This window comes from Lactuca virosa, chromosome 6, assembly GCF_052849685.1.
Source record: "Lactuca virosa cultivar CGN04683 chromosome 6, Lactuca_virosa_CGN04683_v6, whole genome shotgun sequence".
Lineage (NCBI taxonomy): Eukaryota > Viridiplantae > Streptophyta > Magnoliopsida > Asterales > Asteraceae > Lactuca > Lactuca virosa.
The window spans coordinates 197,779,938-197,801,295 of record NC_136431.1 but is presented as its reverse complement, the minus strand read 5'-3'; the positions used below and the strand labels follow the sequence as shown (position 1 = coordinate 197,801,295).

At 40.9% G+C, this 21,358-nt stretch overlaps 1 protein-coding gene across 1 annotated transcript; it reads right to left on the bottom strand.

Moving 5' to 3' along the window:
• Positions 1-4,545: 4,545 nt before the first annotated feature.
• LOC145122208 (uncharacterized) lies at positions 4,546-5,454 on the bottom strand. Its single transcript, XM_079057848.1, has one exon. It carries the CDS (start codon positions 5,452-5,454, stop codon positions 4,546-4,548), a length of 909 nt encoding a protein of 302 aa, XP_078913974.1.
• Positions 5,455-21,358: the final 15,904 nt, after the last annotated feature.

The window sequence follows — 21,358 nt, the reverse complement described above, 5'->3', positions numbered from 1 at the left end:
GGAGGCAGGAAGCAAGTCGAACCTTGTCCCCTTTGGCACTACGGCTGGTACAAAGACATTGGCGACATCTGCCAATCACCTACTGCTAGCAATGGGGTCCCTAGCCCCATGATAATCTTGAGGTCCACAAGCTCCGAACTCCCGAAACATCAACGTACGTGTCCCTATCATGGCAACCATTTTGGTGCGGAATACACCCAGCCTCTCATCATAAATCTCTAAAATTCCCTCCTTAACCATACCGAAGATCACTGGAGTCTGGTCAATGATATTGTGCGTAATCTTAAACGGAATAAACTCCATCATCTGATCATCAAGCTGCCCGACTCCAGAGTCCGAGCCTGGTCCCTTGCCGGCACCAGATCTACCATCTGGTCTACCACGTAGCGTCACCATACTCAAGTATCCTATAACAATATCAGAATACTCATCATGAATCGAGGGATCGAACACACTACAAGTTCCCTGGTTTTATCTCAGCCTTCCTTGATTCGAGTATGGATCCTCTGCTTTTATTAGTATGGGACCATACTACCTTCCACATCTATCCGTACTTTCCTCAAGAACTGCCTTGACTCCACCAAGTCCCTTCTACTGCTACTGATTTCCTCATGCTAATCTCATCCTAGGCTTGCCCTAGGGTAAACACCGAACCACTCTCCGCCATCAGATGCATAAGAAGTCCCTGATATCTCCCTCCAACTTGCTCGCGAATACCTTTACATATCACTAAGACTAGATAATTCTTTGAATGAGATGTTCTACCCTACAACGGTTAGACTCAAACGAACCTTCTGAAATTATTTAGTCCTCACAATATGTAACTTAACATATTCGTTTAGTAGTTAGTTGAAGATAACTAGAACTCCTAAAAGCACAAAGCAAGCACCATTCGAGCATTGAGTAAACATAATCAAGCATACTCTAATCAGGCTATCGTATCACTGACTAATGAGTTCCAGCATGTAGTTCATAAAGCTCATACACATATAATAGGCACATAAGGCATCCTTCCTAGATCCTTAGCCCTAATCTAGCATGTAGTTCTCATAAGCACATCATAACACAAACTTTTATGGGTAATTTGGGAGTGCTTACTTGAGCTCGGTTGATTGCATGCACCACACCCTTTTCTCCTTTCCAAAATCCTTTTCACTTTTCAAAGTTCCCTTTATAAAAAATGATTTTCTTTTGAAAATTTTCATACTAAGTCCTCAGTTTGAGTTCAGACACACCCGAGAGATTACCCGAATCCCTCAAACCAAGGCTCTTATACCAACTTGAAACATCCCAAAAATACGGTCCAAAAATTTCATTTTAAATTTATAAATAAAACCATAGTTATCAAAACATCACATAAAATCATAAGTTATTGTTTCTCAAAACCTCATAAACATCTATCAAACATATCAGAGTAAAAACATCCTAGACTAAAATCATTTTGTGTGCACTGCCGTCATCCCGAGCTCTTCTCTTTGCTACCGGAAGAACCTGAAACCAAAACTGAAAATTGTAAGCATGAAGCTTAGTGAGTCTCCCCACACTACCACATACCATACACATATCACATAATCACATAACAACATATCGTGGGCCTCGCCCTGCTACATCGGGCCCCGCCCGGTATCGGCCTTGCCCGAGATCGGGCCCCGCCCGACATCGAGCCCCTCCCAACATCGAGCAAAGCTCGACATACATATAAACATATCAACATATACATTTAAACAATCACATAACATAAACATATAAACATTCCTCGGGCCCTGCCCGGCATCGGACCAAAATTCGGCATCGGGCCCCGCTCGGCATACATACAACATATCAACAAATACACATAAATAATCACATCACATGAACATATAAACATTCATCGGGCCCCGCCCGACATCGGACCGAAATCCGGAACATGTGACATAAACATATAATCATTCCTCGGGCTTACCCCGGCATCGAACCAAAGTACGAAAACATATCACACAAGCACACGCAAGAATCACAAAGACATCAAGCATACAAACATTCCTCGGGCTTTCCCCGGCATCGGACCGAAGTCCAGAAACATATAAACATATAAACCTACATCGGGCACTGCCAGTCACCAGACCTTAGCCCGGAATCTACTATCACACATAAACGGGGCGGCATTGGTGCCTTAGACCCGTTCCTACAGGAGAAAACTCACCTCGCACTGCTGAAGTCCTGCGAATAAATCTCGGGCTGCTGGCTGACAGAACCCCAAGCTGTCAACATCAAAACAAAACCCAATTAACCATTTGGGTTTCCAATGCATAATCCTAAAATCCCCACTTGGGGTAAAAGGACCATTTTACCCCTAACCTAGCTTGGTCCAAGATTAAGGCCGAAACTTATACTCTGAAGGCCCAAAAGTCAAATAATCAACCAAGGCCCAACTATGGCCCAATTTTCCAAATTGGGCCCAAACCCCTCAAATGGTCTTACCTTAAGGCCCAACCATTTATTTTGGTCCAAACACTAGGCAATCCAATGGTCCAATATCTCATAAACATCATGGCCCAGTTATGGTCCGTCTATGGCCCAATTTTTCCTAATTGGGACCAAGCCTATCCAATGGGCCTCATCCTAAAGCCCAATCTAAATTAGGGTTTCTCACATGAAATGAAGATTAGGGTTAAGTATTCTTACTTAACCCATTAAGTACTTAATCGATTAAGTCCACCACTCCATCAGGCCATTCATATAATGTAGTTGGACATAAATCAAAATTCTAGTCTAACAGTCCAAACGCGGGTCCCGACAATTACCAAACTAACAATCCCAGAATTAGGGTTTTCTAAACCCTAATTAGGGTTTCAAACCCAATCACAAGCCAACTAAGTCCAAGATTAAGCTATTATGCCGATTAGGGTTTCACTAGGTCGGGCACCACCCACTGCCACCTTGGGCAGTGGTGGTCGACGACGGCAGCCATCATTTCCAATGGTGGTGGTGGTGGTTCCTGCCCAAAAATTGCATATACAACTTCACACCCATAAAGTACACACTAACACACAAAAACGCACATACACAGTCACCTTTCACGGTAGCTGGTGGCGGCAGAAAACGGTGGCAGGGGGCGGCAGGCACCACCTTGAGGTGGTGGTGGTGGGTTTTCCGGCCATATATTGCGCAAACAACTCCAAGACCACAATAAACATCATATAAATACTCAAACACATAACGTCCGGACACCTTCAAGCGGCTGACGTCGCCGGAATACCACAGAAATGGTGGCCAACGGGCGACGACAGCCACAACCGATATAACCGACGTCAAACCACCGAAAAGAACGAAGGAGAGGATAGAGAAAGATAGCATATGACATTACCAGATGTCTCTCTGTAGCTCGCGGCCCATGTTGCAGTGAACACAGCCATTCGTCGGCCTTCAGCGGCTATCCAGGTTGCTCACGGCGTCTCCGGCAGCGACGTTGTGGCGACGCTCATCGACGAAGCGGCATGCGGATGGTGGAGTTCGAATCGACTGGCAGCGGCGGCCTAGGAGACTCTCATGGTGGCAGCTGAAATAGTGTACCCTAGGGTTAGGGTTAGACGGTGGGGGAAAGGACACTGGATTTAAGTCCCGTGTTCCTTCAAACTTTTGTCCATTTTACCAAGATCGGCCCCTCCTCACCAGATCTTTTCAATTTAAACCCAAAAACTTACCCTTTAGCCCTGCCTCCATAAAATCTTTTCAACTTTAATCCAATATTTACCATTCAGCCCCTCTCTTCAAGATTTTATTTCAATTTAAATCCAAAATTTACCAAACAACCCTTAACCTCCAAAATTCTTTAAAAACTAATCTGGGAATTACACTTTAACCCCCAAACTCTCAATTATGACTTTTTAACCCCCAAAACCAACGCCTTGCTACTATTCATTAATATTTTTATCTATTTATTTATTTAATAAATGGAATGTTACAGCTTGCCAGTGACGGTGGCCGTGGTTCCGCCTCTATCTATTTGGTAAAATAATCTACGGCTACCAGCAAAAACTTCACGCCTCCCGACGCCGGTGGGAATGGTCCCACTATGTCGATCCCCCATTGATGGAAGGGCCAGGGGCTAGTGATGCTGGTCAATGGCATGGCCGGTTGATTTTGGAAAGGGGAGAACGCTTGGCACTCCTTGGATTTCTTGGTTAGGGTTGCGGCATCGTTGTACACGTCCTCCAGTATACCCCTAGGCGGAGTATTTTGCCTGTGAGTGCGTGAGCGCCTTCGTTTGCTGTTGCGTCCCCGGAATGGCTTTCTTCGAGGAACGTATGCCCCTCTATCTTAGAGATGCACCTGATCCATGGGTTCAAATACCCTCTTCGGTATAGTTGATTGTCCCTGATTGCAAAATATGGTGCTCTGATTTTGACTTTTCTCGCCTCCTCTGGGTCGTTCGGAAGCACGCCATGGTGCAAGTAGTCGACAAAGGGTTTGGTCCATTCTGGAGGGGCTGATATTGTATTGACCTTTTGGTTATCGATACTTCTCTCCGGGAGCACCTTGACTAGCACTTTCTTTGTTAAGTGATCATAGGAAGTTGAGGCTAGCTTGCTGAGGGCATCCTCCCTTGCGTTCTTTCCCCTTGACGTTTGTTTTTATGGAAAAACTTTTGAACGTGCTGGTTAGACTTCGGACTGCGTCTAGGTATTTCTGCATCCTTGAGTCTTTAGCCTCATACGTTTCGTTTACCTGGTTTGTAATAAGTAGCGAATCACTGAGGGCTACCAATTGCTTTGCGCCAACCTCATTGGCTAGCCTCAGACCAGCCAGGAGTGTCTCATACTCTACCTCGTTGTTGGATACTTGGAAGTCAAATCGCAGTGCGTATGTGATCTCTTCGCCTTTGGGGCTTTGAAGGATCAGGCCTGCGCCTGAGCCTTCCTTGCTTGTCACGCCATCGGTGAACAACTTCCAAAGTTCTTTTCCGGCTTCAGGCTCAAGTGGATCGATGGATATTGTCGTCGGCACTCCATTGATAGTGTATGGGATTTCGATCAGGAAGTCTGCAAGAGCTTGGGCTTTGATGCTAGTCCGGGGATGATAATGGATATCATGTTCACCTGATTCGATGGCCCACTTGGCCAGGCGCCCAGATTTTTCCGGCCTTATCAGAACTTGCTTTATTAGGTAACTGGTGAGAACATCCACCTTGTGGGCTTGGAAATATCTCTGTAGCCGTATGGAGGCATACACCAAGGCGAGGACTAGCTTCTCTAACGCCGGGTAATTGACCTCTGGCCCTTGTAGGGCTCTACTAACAAAATGGATGGGTACCTGCTTGCCTTCCCTCTCCACTGCCAATACTGAGGAGATAGCTTCCTCGGAAGCTGCTAAATACATATGTAGTGTTTCCCCAGGCAGCGGCAGGCGAGGTACGGTAGTTGGTGTAAGGCATATTTCAGTTGTTGCAATTCCGCATCGGCCTTTTCTGTCCATCTGAGTTGCTTTTTGTCTAGGCACCCTTTGAGTGTTTGGTATAGAGGGAGCACCTTTTCTGCAGATTTGGCGATGAATCTTCCCAATGCCGTCAATCTACAGTTGATCTCCTGTACACCATTGAGGTTATGGGGATGTTTCGATTCAAGGAACTCCTATATTTTGGTGGGATTGGGTAAAATTCCTTCCTTGGATATTTGATACCCAAGGAATTGCCCCTCCTCTACTCCAAAAGTACACTTAGCTGGGTTGAGCTTCATCTGTGCTTTAGCTAGCGTTTTGAAGGTTTCCTCCACATCATGGAACAATGTTTCCTTATTACGACTCTTAATTACCATGTCGTCGACGTAGACTTTAATATTCCTACCAATTTGGTCAGCAAATATCTTGTCCATTAGCCTTTGGTATGTAGCACCCACATTTTTTAGTCCGAATGGCATTTTTTGGTAACAGAAGGTACCCTTCTTGGTATGGAAGGCGGTTTTCGCCTCATCCTCTCGCTTCATTTGTACCTGATGATAACCCTTGTATGCGTCGAGGAAGCATTTGAGTTGAAAGCCTTCAAGCGATTGGACTTTCTGATCGATCTCCGGGAGAGGATAGCAATCCTTTGGACAGGCATTATTAAGATCTGAGTAATCAATGCACATTCGCCATGATCTGTTGGCTTTCTTTACCATGACAAGATTTGCTATCCATGACGGGAACATTACTTCCCAGAGTATGTCGGCATTCACCAGGTCGGCCACTTCTGCGTTAATAACCTGATTCCGGTCTGCCGCCTGACCCCTTTTCTTTTGTTTTATCGGGTTACTTCCAGGCGCGATATTGAGGTTGTGTTCTATAACCTGTCGATCCACGCCTGTCAAATATGTTGGCTTCCAGGCGAAAACAGTAGAATATTGTTTCAGTAGTGCTACCAGTCGTGCCCTGGTCTCGTCTGATAGGTGAACGCCAATTCGCACGGCTTGTTCTGGGTATTCCATGTTTATTTAATGTTGTTCGGTAGAACCGCCCACCTTCGAATTTTTTGGGGCTCGCACCAATTCAGGTGTGGTTATGATATGGTGGCAATGTTGTGCCCTGGTGTTTGTGCCAAGGATCATTGCTAATCCCCGGCGCGTGCTGAATTTAACTATGTCATGGATCGTTGATGGCACAAGGTGTAGTGAGGATATTATCAACTGTCCAAGCAGAATGTTATGCTCTACTGGAAACCAGATCACAGAGAATTCGATTGTTCTTGTGACTCGGTCCCTCTCGTCGTGATTGACCAACGCTAACGGCAGCCGAATAGTGCATAATGGCCACAGACTGTGACCGGTGAACCCCACTAATGGTCCACCGGTTGGGGGGCGTAGCCCCTCCTTCCACGTACTGGTAGTTACCTAAAGCAGTGCTCATAGAGTATATTAGAGCAACTATCATTGTCGATGTAGATTCGATGGATTTTCGTGTTACGAATGAATCCAGATATGAGGAGTAGGTCTCGCAGATCCCAGTTTAATGGTCTGGGATCTTTACTCGAAAAACTAATATTGAGTGGATTTCTCGAGAGTACCTCTATCTCGTCTTCTATTTGATGAGTAGTGTTTCTCTTATGATAATTAGAGATACGTACCTCCATGTCGTCATGCGGAGGTTTCTGCTGTAGATCGGGATGCGGTATCGCCGTATGAGGCGATGAACCATTCGATGACGGTTGTCGGAAACTGCTTTGGAGTACTGGCTCCATAATCGGTGACATCTGTGCCATGAGCACTTGGATTGGGGTCTGCGTTCGTGGCATAGCAGAGTTGTAAGGAACCAAATCTTCTACTGCAGACACAGGTGTTGTTGGGTTTAGATCAATGTATTGTAGAGAACCAGTGTTGTTTATTGGCTGTATCACTCTGAGGATACGTCCGGATAGCGCCAAATGTTGTGACATGTTCCACAGGAGTTTAGATACTGGATGATGGATCTCTCTGGGAAGCTTTCCTGAGAACACAACGTAGAAGAATCGTTAGAGGACAACCGGGTGCTCCCCCGAGAGGTCGCTCCGATGATCAAGTTAGTTTTCTGAGAGAGAGGATTAGGGTAAAATTCAGTGAGAGAGAAGATGGATCTCTTCATTGGGGCGGAAGAGATCCTTTTATACCTGCTACTAACGGATCATGTGGACCTTGTCCAATAGGTGTAAGATGTGGCCTCCTCTGACTGGGAGGTTCATGTCCACGATAACTAACTGCCTGGTGACGTCAGTTCTGGGCGTCACCTAAGCTTCTTGTCACGTCCTAATCGGTCGTGATTGAATGAGATGATCGCGGGGAATATTCTTTCCTCGTGGAGGAAAGTGAACTGTCACCCTGGCGTTGGCTCACTCAGACCAAGGCCGGGTCCTGGCCAAGGTTCTGGCATGATAACATCTATGTTATGTTTTCCGTTACATTTAACGTGACTGTTTGTGGTAATGTTAACAATGAGTTATATATAAAACTGAAAATGATTGTATTCGCAAAGTTTATACAAATCAACTTTGTCAAATCTACTTGACAAAGCTCCATCATTAGCTAAAGCATGAAAGTCAAGCTGGTGCTATAGGGCCTTCTTGATATAAGTAGATATTTTTTATTGAAATTTAGTATTTGGATATTGGAACAATAAAGCAACATATATTGTAATGAATGTTGTATTGGATATGAGTCTTTCATTAAATAATTGTTGTGTTCTATATTAACATGTTTAAATTCTTGAATAACTAGGTTATTCCAAATGTCCATATTCGTTCATAGTTGTGGGATCATCTATGAGGTAAGACTAATATGAGTGGAATGGTGGATTCTCATAGAGATGAGAATGGAAAAGATTTGCTACTAACTTCATAGATACTTTATTGGGAGAATAAGTATTGGACTTGACCCGCATCAAAACTAGTTTATGGATCATAATTAAGTGTGATGTTTTGATCAAGGTTGTATTTCTTTAATCTTAGACCTGAGATACATATTTGGGACTTGAAGTGTAGGAATTGTTGTGCTTAGACATGGTTTAACATTGTTCCGTAAAAAGCAGTCATAAGGGCCATCGTTGGGTATGACATGAACTGCATTGATGGGCGTATGTAGTCAAGATGATCTTTGTATTCTTAGACTTGAGATACATATTTGGGACGTGAAGTGTAGGAATTATTGTGCTTTGACATGGTTTAACGTTGTTTCATAAAAGGTATTCATAAGGGCCATCGTTGGGAATGACATGAACTACATTGATGGGCATATGTAGTCAAGATGGGATTTGTCCCTCTTATTCATTCAGAGCATGACATCTAAGGCCTTAGTTAAAGTTGAACAGTAAATGATATTGATCGTGATCCGTATCTCATGTTCGACATGATGTCTGAGACAAAGGAATACTAGATACCAAACCTTTAGTAACAATTTCAACTTAGAGCTCCTGGAATTGGTTGTTGATGAGATGAAACCCTTCATATGTTGTTAGGGGCAGTAGCCCGTTGCTAGACGCCAGCTACTTTCTATGTCAGTCTATAACGAATCTTGTGAAAGTGGGAGATTGTTGGATCTATATGCCCAAGAATCATTATGGAGTGATATTGCTAATAATATATGGTCCTATAGGGTCACACCTTTATCAAGTTGGCACATTTTGTATATTTATTATTAATATGATTATTAATAAATAATATCAGTTCTTGTATTTTAATTAGGGAATAATTATTTTTTTGTGAAAATAATAATTATAAGAGAGTATTACTAGTTATTATTTCATATGGTATGAATTAATAAGTCATGCACAACATTTTGGACAAGTTGGATTCTTTTCTCTTTTACCTAAAGACAAAGTTTATATTTTTGAAACTTGGAGTTTATAAAAAATAAAGAATCTTACTTTTTAAAAGGCATAATGATGGTGTGGGAGGTTGCTTTTTCAACCTTCCATCTTTTGTGTCTCATGCTTCTAAATGCTACCATTACTTTAGATTATTTTAATGGTTAGACCTTACTTTTCATGGGCTATATAAGAGATGCATGAGACTTGCACTTTTGCAAGAGTGAAGCTCTTCTTCTTCCTTTCTTTCTCTCTAAAATCATGGGTTTTTCTACTCCTCTCCCTCTCTCTCTTTTGAAGTTAGTTTGGTTGTTTAGAAGACCTCTAGAGTTGTTCCCTTTAGTGCTTAATTGAGTTAAGCACTTAAAGGCTTAAGACACTCAAGAATACAAGAAGGAACTAGCATTCCAAGTACCTTACTCTTGATGGTGGATACTTGTAAAGAAGATCATACACTTTGATCTTTTGTTATCTTTATCAACACCCCAAAACCAAGTAGGTTCAAAGGCTTCAAAGGTTATTTCTAAAACATCCTATGGTTGGTTTTATTTCATTCTAACCTCTATAAATGGATCCATGATGGTTCGGTTTTGTTATGAACTAAAAATAAACTTTGTATTTTTAAAGTCTTCCATTGCCGTTTTTTATAATAAAAACAAAATTTTATTTCGTATCAAAACCCAACAGGGTCAACTTAAATATAAATTTTAGTTCAACTTAAACAAGCTAAAGAATATTTTGTAAATAGTTAAAAGTGATAAATTGTAGTGTCTTTCTAATAATGATTATAAGTTAGTTAATAAGGTTAAATAAGTATCAAACCTAAAGTGTAATCATAAATAAACTAAATTTCAATATTAAAATAATATTTTTACTTCTACTTATAAAGTTATGTCTTTAACTTTTAACATATTATACTTAATTTATTAGATTCAATATGTTTTTGTATGTAAACCATTATCAGTTTAAAGCTACAACTTTTGAACAGTTTGGACAAAATACTTAAATTGTTAATTTAAATATAACATTACAGGGTTAACTTCAATATAAATTTCAGTTTCACTTAAAAAACCCAAAGAATATTTTGTGAATAGTTAAAAGTGATAAATTGTAGTGCTAAATGCAAAAACTAAATTGTAATATCAATTTAACTAAAATATTTTCTAAAGATATTTTTCTAATCGTTAAAAGTTTTCAAATAAGTAGCTTAAAGTAACTTATAAAAACAATAGTTAAAAACAATTTTATATAAATGATTATATTTTTACCTTTAAAATCAAAAAAAAAATTGTTTAATGTTTTAAATAATTACAATGATAGAAATTAAAACGTTAAGCAACTAAATTTTAAAAAATTAAATAACAATAACAACAACTATAAATAACATTAAACTATATATTATATTTAATTTTATTCATGAGTAACCCGCGAGATAGAGGTCATTCAAAAGATTGAGATTATGCAGTTTTAATAGATATATATATATATTATCATATAATTCAAAATAATCAATATATTATATCAACTTAGTATATGAATTATTATATCAAATTTAACAACAACATTATTGTTATATTTAAAAAAACATATATTTGTAAAGATTCCAGCTATATAGATGCTTCTGCGCAACGCGCGGGCATTCGCCTACTTGTTAATAAAAAAACAATGATTTATCTTTTTTTAACATTATTACTGTTAAACGTATATTATAATAAATATAATCATTTTTTAATCATTTTTCTATTTTTTGATTATATGTTTTTACTAACATCATACTTTCTTCCCCATTTTCCATTTCCCACCTCTCACTATCCTCTAGACTAGAGGGACCGATGGGAGAGGAAGTGATGGTGAGCTTAGCATGCTGTCATATTAGATTATCTGAAGCAATGTAGAATTTGCCAAAAAAAACATGCCCACCATGTAAAGCTATTTGCCACCCCCATAACAAAACTATTTAGCGCTCCCTACTTTGATGTCCGCCTAATTGCGCGGGTATACCATTAATATATATATATATATATATATATATATATATATATATATATATATATATATGTGTGTGTGTGTGTGTGTGTGTGTGTTTGTGTGTGTGTGTGTGTGTGTGTTTTGATGGTTTGAATGGTCTATTTTTAGTATGGTGGTCACACGGGGAGGATCTAGTAGTGGTTCTGGTGCTGGTGAGGATTCAGGTCCGGGTTCTGGAGTCGGACATTTGGATGATCAGATGCGGGAGTTCATTTCATCAGAGATTACCTGCAGTATTCTTGAGCAGACTCCCGTTATCTTTGGCACGGTCAAGGAGGGTATTCTGTAGATTCTGGATGAGCGCTTGGGCTCCTTTTGTTATGAGATGATGGCGATGGTGGGAGCCTGCTCTTTGACTTTCCGTGAGTTCTGGGCATGTGGGTCTCCAGAGTTCTTTGGGAAGAAGGACCCGATTTTGAGCATGCGTTGATTGGCAGACGTCAGGAACGCCTTCCGATCTAGTCGTTGTCTTAAGGAGGCGAAGGTCAGACTTGCATCCTGTCTTCTAAAAGACATAGATCAAGACTGGTGGGAGGAGGTTGGACACGCCTTAGGAGGCGATGTGATTGAGTCCGTGACTTGGGAGAATTTTGTGACGAGGTTTCGGGTTGAGTTTGCACCTGTGATTGAGGTCCAGCAGTTGGCGAGGGAGTTTCAGGACCTCTTCCAGACTACTGAAACGATGGCGGAGATCATTGCTATGTTCTGTGAGATGGCGTTATTAGTTTTGCAGTGTGTGGAGAACGAAGAGATGAAGAAGGCGAGGTACCATGAGATATCGAGGAGCAATATCAGGAATTTTGTGAGCCGATCCAGTTGCAAGACACTATCGGGTATGATAGCACGCACCAGAGAGGAGGAAATTGACTTGGAGATGGAGATGAAGAGGAATTTGATGGTTTATGAGCATAACAAACAATCCTATGTGTGCATGCAACCCTAATTGTCCCGATCTATGTTTTCTCTAATTGAACATACAAGTATTTGAACATCAATTGGGAAACCCTAGGAATTCTATATTATAATCAAAATTTATAATTAGGGTTAGTAAACATACCTTTGGTGTAGTAATAACAATCTTAATCCAAGCTTGAAAACCTTTGGTAGTAAGTGTCACAAGTGTCGCGCCTCTAATGGCTCACAAACAAACCCTAGCAACCAAGAAACATTATAGAGAGAGAGGTATGGAGCCAAGATTTCGTCCAAGGCACTTAGAAAGAAGGCATAGACGAAATTCAACCCTAAGGAGGGTTTATATAGGTGTTAGGAAGGTATTGGATAAGGCACGTATCTCCAAGATAACCCTAATCCATTAACTTCCTCCCTAAGGCATCCAATGCACCCTTAGAGCCCAAGGAAACCCTAGAGACACTCTAGATTTTGTTCCCCCCTCTTTAGCGAGGTTCTAGAATTTCCCAATGTTCAACTATTGAACATTGTCACCTTTAGTCCCTGTACTTTTTAATCAATTCCTTTAACCCCAAAATTAATTCCAAATTAATTTCTGAATATCTATTAATTAAATAATATGATTTCTAATTAGTATATTATTTTCATAATACATTAATAAATCATTTATTTCAATTTTTTAACTAAATAATAAATTCATCCTTCTCTCTCTAAAAGTTATCTTATTCAATTGCTAGGTTTGAAGGCAACCCAAAAGGACTGTGCTACCATCAATTAAAGTTTATACCAATTATAGTTATGGGATTAGACACCTAATCCAATAGAAGTTGGATCAGGCTCAGGGTTCAGAGCGTTTGGGCAAGAGGCCCAAGGTATTTGATTCGATATCGAGAGGTCAGAATGGCTGGGGCCGCTGTGGCAAGTACGGAAAGATGCACGATGGAGCTTGTAGGGCTGGTTGTGGTTTGGGCTGCTATAAGTGTGGCAAGACTGGGCATTTTAGTCGGGATTGCAAATCCACTACCTAGGGATCCAGCCTGATTTGCATCCATTGCAATCAAAGGGTCCATAAAAAGGCCGATTGTCCGAGTCTAGCAGCGGTAGAACCGATTTCATCTCCCGCTTCGGCAACTTTGAAAATTACGGACGGCCGCCAGGGCAAGGCGGATGCGCCTGTTGTGAGGAGCAGGTATTTTCAGCTGACAGCCAACGAGGCTCGTGCAACACCTGATGTCGTGACGGGTATGTATCTTCTCCTTATCTATTTATTTATGCTACTTTTTTTGCTTATATCTGTATGTTTTGTTTTAGGATCGTTCCTTGTGAATGATATCTCTGATTTGGTATTATTTGATTTGGGGGCTACCCGATCTTTTGTATCTCTTGCGCTCATCAAGAGGTTTGTCGATGCTCCAGGGGAGCTGTATTGTCCACTAGAGGTTGAGAATGCCGAAGATCGTCCTATATGAGTATCTAGGGTTCATCGGGGTTGTGTTCTGGAGTTGTTCAGCGAGCGGTATCTGATCTATTTGGTTCCTATTTCCCTGCGAGAGAGCAAGGTTATAGTGGGGATGGATTGGCTAAGCCCTAATGGGGATGGATTGGCTAAGCCCCAAGTGGGGGAGAGTTGTTGATTCAGGGAGAGGGTGTTCAGCGCGGGCCGATCTTATGTTCAATAGCTAGGGCCAAACGCTATCTTCAGTAGGGTTGTTCCAGACTTGTCGCCTATGTTATGGATACCCGGGAGAAGGGTAAGGGGACTGTGGATGATGTACCAGTTGTTCAGGAATATTCGGATGTGTTCCTAGATGACTTGCCTGGAGTGCCTCCAGAGAGACAAGTGGAGTTTCGGATTGACTTGGTTCCCGGTGCAGCTCCGATAGCCAAAGCATCTTCTCGGTTAGCACCTCCAGACATCCAGGAGTTGTCTACACAGCTGCAGGAACTGTTAGACAAGGGATTTATCCGGCCGAGTAGTTCGCCATGGGGAGAATCGATCATGTTTGTGAAGAAAACGGATGGGTCGCATCGGATCTGTATCGATTACCGGGAGCTGAATAAGCTAACGGTGAAGAACCGTTATCCACTCCCAAGGATTGACGATTTATTTGATCAACTTCATGGTACACCTTGGTTTTCCAAGACTGATCTGCATTCGGGTTATCATCATATGAGATTCAGAGAGGAGGATACACAGAAGACATCCTTCCGGACTCGTTATGGTCATTACGAGTTAGTGGTGATTCCCTTCGGGCTCACCAATGCTCCAGCCGCATTCATGGATCTCATGAATCGCGTATGCAGACCCATGTAGGATCGGTTTGTGATTGTATTTATTAATGACATCCTGGTCTATTCCAAGACCCAGTAGCTACGTGAGGAGCATTTGAGGGAGGTATTTGAGACTCTGAGGAAACGATTATACGAGGCTCCGATTCTGAACCTGTCTGAGGGTGTTGAGGATTTTTTGGTTTAATGTGATGCATCGATCACCGGTTTGGGAGCAGTGTTGATGCAGCGGGGTCGTGTGATTGCTTACGCTTCCAGGCAGTTGAAGCCTAATGAGGTAAACTATCCTACGTATGATTTGGATCTAGGGGTTGTGGTTTTTGCCCTCAACATTTCGCAACAATACCTTTATGGGGTCCGTTGTACTATCTACACGGATCACAAGAGCTTGAGTATCAAACTGAGTTGCGGTTTTTGCAACAATACCATTATGGGGTTGCGGTTTTTGCCCTCAAGATTTCGCAACAATACCTTTATGGGGTTGCGAATTTTTCCCTCAAGATTCCGACCCAACCAGTCATATCAAATTGAGTCCGAATAAGATGAGTATGTTACATGGTTCAGAGAACCAAGTTCAATGTAGCATCTGACCTAAGCCAGAAGATTGAAGTGAAATAGAAGTTCCGCAATCGTTGTTAAAGTAAGAAGCTTGTAGCTAGAACTGTTGCATGCTAGAATATGGTTATCTCACATTAGAACATGAAGGAAGGTATATTCCTTTCTAGAATTTTACTCTAAGAGACCTGAGTCTAAGCATGTCATCATACGATGAGAGGTCATTAGAACATGACCCATGGGTCTATTACGATAATCGAAGTAAAGTTTGTTTACGAAGGATCAGGAGTTTCCAATAAGGATCAAGATTGTAACTCGAAGGTTACAACTGAAAGTCCAACACAGTATGAAGAGCGGGTGTAAGATTGAGCACCGCTACTAGTCAGGAAGTCCAAGAGTTAAATACTCATTTGAAAGGAAATAAGAGTTACGATTATTACCTAGGATGAAGAGATAACGTATGGAGTCATTATACAAGCCATGTTTTGTTGATGATTATGGGACGTAATCATCCTAAGGGGAGATAATTGTAACACCCGCAGATTCGGGCTAGTCAATTTAGAGACAATAAGTGTTGAAAAAGACTTTTCGATAGAATACTATTTAGAATAAATAATCTTAACTAAGTTGTAGAATATGTCACAAGGATTTCGTACATATAAAGAACACCGAAATCCGAGTTATAACGAAGAAGTTATGACCTGTCGAAATTTTACGGTTAAACCGGCACCGCACCACGTAACGTAAAAAGTGAATTTTTGATAAACTACTTTTTAGCCTTATGTATCTAAATGAAAGTTGTAGTGTACATTAAACCGAGAGCGTGCATAAAAAGAATGCCTAAATCTGACTTCGTATGAGGAAGTTATGATTTTTCTAAGATTTGGCATAGAAGTGCACAGCTCGAAATTTTGAATTTTAGATCGATCGATTTTTGGCCAACGCAACCTAAATGAGAAATGAAGATCTCATTAATAGGAGCTCAACGATAAAAAGACAGACAAAAACGGAGTCTGTATGTAGAAGTTATGAACTTTACGCAGTCATTTAACAGTATAATCTTCTCATACTGTTAAATTTAAAATCGGTCGAGAATTAGCCGATGGAAGGAAAGTTGTAGATCTTGTCAATACCTACGCGTGGATATAAAGAACGTCGAAAACGGGGCTCGTATGCGAAATTTACGGGGTTTAGAAGTCGGGAGTGTGCTGCTGCGAAGGGAGTGACGTGGCGCGATCTGAGCCATTGCTTTCTCCCCAAGTCTTGCCACCAGATGGTGACATGTGGCATGGAAGCGGCGAGTAGGTCTTCCGACTCGGCTAGTTGATCAGATTCCAGCCTATAAATAGAGGTGCGGGGCAGCCTCATTTTCTACACCATTTCCCATTCTCTTTCTCTCTCTAACATCTCTCTAACCCTCCCCCAACCCCCCAAAGCCTAGGGTAACCCCCTAGCACCTGAAGGAAGCCCCGGAGCTCCCGAAGGCTCGGAGAAAAAGTGCTTTTCGGCTTGAAAACACCGCTCCAACGAAGCCCAGTTTTTAATAAAACTCGTTGTAAGTGAGATACACTTACCCTACCTTAAATATAGCTTATATTTAAATATAATATCGTTATTATGAACCTATAAATAAGATTTATCAGTGATTCAAAGTTGTTATACTGATTGAACTACTTACGGGAGAGGTGTCTAAAATGGTCACGTTGGGTTTGGTTGTTGGATTTCAGAAAAGCTATATGCCGAAATGGTCCTGCCTCCCAATTGTCCTGTCTGGCTGATCCTTACTTGATAGATCATGAAGTAGACTCTGAGTTAATGATGAATCTAGACTAATAATTAGTCGCAATGAATATTAGACTAAAATCTAGTGGTAATGATACTAGGTTTTGTCGAAGGAAAATAAATTAATAGAAGCGAGGCGCTGTCTAAGTTCAGAATCACCACCTTAACAAGTGAGTGCATAGTCCCTTTCATGAACATGATTTTAATACAAGTATTGATTGAAGTATTAAATATATGTTTATGTGCGAGTTATTTTGATGTTGCCGGAAATACGTGTTAAAGAACATACCTGATTATATATGGTGATTTAGGATAAAGAGTAAACCTAAATTAATTATGAGGAATATTGGGTAGTATCTTCTTATGAGTACGAGTGAGTTATACACAGAGAATAGAACTTTAAAATATGTCATCGATCCGGGAGCATGGATCAGACATAGTCGTTGTCCTTAGTCCAAGAGTATGGATAGGACATAGTTGTTTGTCATTAATCCGGGAGCATGGATTAAGACATAGTAAGTTGTCCTTAATCCGAGAGTATGGATAGGACATATTTATTTGTCATTAACCCGATAGTATGGATTTAGACATAGATAATTGTCCCTGGTCCGAGAGTATGGACCAGGCATAGTTATTGATCCGAGAGTATGGATTAGATCCGGGAGTATGGATTAAGTAAAGAGGTAAATTTGAAGGTCCGAGAGTATGGATAGTCTCGTTGTGAGGATTGACGGGGTGGGGTAAGAGTTGCTTATATATATGGTGAAATTGTATATTTTGTGAGTTCTAAATTATATATATGAGATAACATTATGGGATTGAAATCCCAATGTACTCACCAGGTTTCCCAACCTGACCCACTCAAGCTTATTTGTATGACAGGTGTCGATATAAAGCTACTTTACATTGAAAGATTTAAAAGAGATGTAGATCACTAGTGTAAATGAATGTAAGTTCTGTTTATGCTTATGTTTCTGTATTGACGATGACATCCCAATGTTTTGAAAATGAATTAAAATACATTTCTTCGGAGATGCTTTGATAACATTTTTATCATTTTTTTCTGGGAACAAATTCCGCAACATTTTTATTAAAAGGGTACTCTGATTTTTATAAAGCATAAACAAAATCGGTCTTTTCTGGCCGTAAAAATGGGGATGTCACAGTTGGTATCAGAGCATTAGTGTAAGCGAACTAGGAATAAGGATTTATTTCTAGACTTAAACTTAGAATGCTAAGCGATGATCGTTAGGAGTGTGTCTAATATATTTGAGGTAGTATACCTGAATAGACACAAGCACTAGCTAATTTTGGGAAAATGCCTTACATGCTTTTATGTGCTAAATGAATTGTGATGTTAAATGATGCTATCATCTGATCGGATCTATGGTCTGTTGCCGACCGGATCTGGAAACTTTATGTGTTCAGATTTCTAAACGTTTAAATACGGGTTTAGAACTTGCATGTAACTTTTCGGAGTAATAAGGAGATTTACACGTCGATCAAATCTTTCCTATCTTAATTCTCGTCACTACAAACCGAACGTTTAAATTGGTGTATAGATCAAAATGGTAAGAACCCGAAGTGGAGTCGGGAACGCAAACGGAAATTTGAATCAACAGCTTCAACCTCAAGTGATTGAGCAAGTGCCTATTGTAGCAGTTGCACCCAAGCCAATCACGATTGCAGCAGTACAAGCGATGATCTAGATGATGTTGGATCGTCAAATGGAAGAGACAAGACGATTACTGCTACAAAATAGGGACGAACCTACCGTACCCATTATGCAACCTGAGTTGATCATCGGGTAATAGGAGGAAGGAAACTATAGCCGTATTGTGAGTCAACCTAGAACCCAAGGGGCAAGGAAGAATAGCCCGGAGAGGGGAAATGACAAGGATGGGCAAATGTATAAGAATTTCTTGGGTGAAAAACCATCGAGTCTTTCGGGAAGCCCAAAACCTGTAGAGATTATGGACTGTATCTCCGAAATGGTGATGGTGTTTGAGAGCTGCGACTGTAGCGGCAAGTAGAAAACCGTCTTTTTAGTCAGAAAACTAAAGACCGGAGTGCTAAGTTGGTGGAAGTTGTTGGCAGATACAATACCACGAGGAGAAGATATGCGAATGTCTTGGTAAGCATTCATGGAGCAGTTGAAAATGCAGTACTGCTCAGAGATAGATTTGATAGACCTAAACAACGAATTTCAGAACCTGAAGAAAGGGATGATGAGTATGCCATCGCATTCACTGAGAGGATGAAGCTATTCCCCTAGTTGGTGCCTACTGAACTCTCCAAGATAGATAGGTTTGCTAACGGGCTGCCCACAGACTTTGGCCCAACGGTCGAAATGGAAACTACTTTGAAAACAGCCGTTAGAGCAGCTAAAAATGTAGAGACCCAGATAAGAGAAAGGGGTCTAGAAAAAGATAAGGCAGGAGAAAAGAGGAAGTTTGAAGGATCTTCAAGGTCCAACAAGGAGAGCAAACTCTCGAAGTTTGGAGGAGGAGGAATAGGTGAAGCGAGATGGTGTGATAAGTGTAAGAAGAAGCATTATGGGAGATGCAACGAAGAAGTAACTTGTTACAAGTGTGGGAGGATCGGTCATTATTCCAAGGATTATACACATAATGATAAGGTATGCTACGGATGCGGAGTCAAGGGGCACATGTCTAGATACTGCCCAAAGAAAAACGAGGCAGCAAGACCAGATACACCACCAAGGCCAAGGGCATTCCACATGATCCTCGACGAAGCATATAACAACGCGAGGAATCGCGGATGAGGACTTCATATCCGAAGATCGAGTTATGCATGTAGCCTATTAGAGGCATAGTCTAGCTTAAACTTGAACACCTATGTAATCATTTCAAGGAATAATATAAAACCTTCGTTTTGTTATCTGATGTGTTAAGTTGTTATGTGATTTTCTTGTATGGTGACATGGAAAACTGCGAGACAATACTTGGGACGAGTATGAGTAGGTGTGAATGGTAGTAGATGCCTATACTACCGAAAGCACAGGACCCGCACTTGGATCAGGGAAAGTCACAAGGTTACCAAGAAGCTAGTAACTGATTCCATTTTGTTCAAGTATGTCGTTACCATTGTTTCGGTAATGACTAATAAGAAGATTGTTATTCCGACCCAACTGGTCATATCAAATTGAGTTCAACTAAGATGAGTATGTTATATGGTTCAGAGAACCAAGTTCGATGTAGCATCTGACCTACGCCAGAAGATTGAAGTGAAATAGAAGTTTCGCGAACGTTGTTAAAGTAAGAAGCTTGTAGCTAGAAATGTTGCATGCTAGAATATGATTATCTCACATTAGAACATGAAGGAAGGTATATTCCTTTCTGGAATTTTACTCTAAGAGACCTGAGTCTAAGCATTTCATCATACGATGAGAGGTCATTAGAACATGACCCATCGGTCTATTACGATAATCGAAGTAAAGTCTGTTTACCAAGGATAAGGAGTTTCCAATAAGGATCAATATTGTAACTCGAAGGTTACAACTGAAAGTCCAACACAGTATGAAGAGAGGGTGCAAGATTGAGCACCGCCAGTAGTCAGGAAGTCCAATAGTTAAATACTCGTTTGAAAGGACATAAGAGTTACGATAATTACCTAGGATGAAGAGATAACGTATGGAGTCATTATACAAGCCCTGTTTTGTTGATGATTCAGGGACGTAATCATCCTAAGGGGGAGACAATTGTAACGCCCGCAGATTCGGGCTAGTCAATTTAGAGACAATAAGTGCCGAAAAAGACTTTTTGATAGAAGATTGTTTAGAATAAATAATCTTAACTAAGTTGAAGAATATATCACAAGGGTTTCGTACATATAAAGAACGCCGAAATCCGAGTTATAACGAAGAAGTTATGACCCGTCGAAGTTTTACGGTTAAACCGGCACCGCACGGCGTAACGTAAAAAGTGAATTTTTGATAAACTACTTTTTAGCCTTAGATATATATATGAAAGTTGTAGTATACGTTAAACCGAGAGCGTGCATAAAAAGAATGCCTAAATCTGACTTCGTATGAGGAAGTTATGATTTTTCTAAGATTTGGCATAGAAGTGCACAGCTCGAAATTTTGAACTTTAGATCGATCGATTTTTGGCCAACGCAACCTAAATAAGAATTGAAGATCTCATTAATAGGAGCTCAACGATAAAAAGACAGACAAAAACGGAGTCTGTATGTAGAAGTTATGAACTTTACGCAGTCATTTAACAGTATAATCTTCTCATACTGTTAAATTTAAAATCGGTCGAGAATTAGCCGATGGAAGGAAAGTTGTAGATCTTGTCAATACCTACGCGTGGATATAAAGAACGTCGAAAACGGGGCTCGTATGCGAAATTTATGGGGTTTAGAAGTCGGGAGTGTGTTGCTGCGCAGGGAGTGACGTGGTGCGATCTGAGCCATTGCTTTCTCCCCAAGTCTTGCCACCAGATGGTGACATGTGGCATGGAAGCGGCGAGTAGGTCTTCCGACTCGG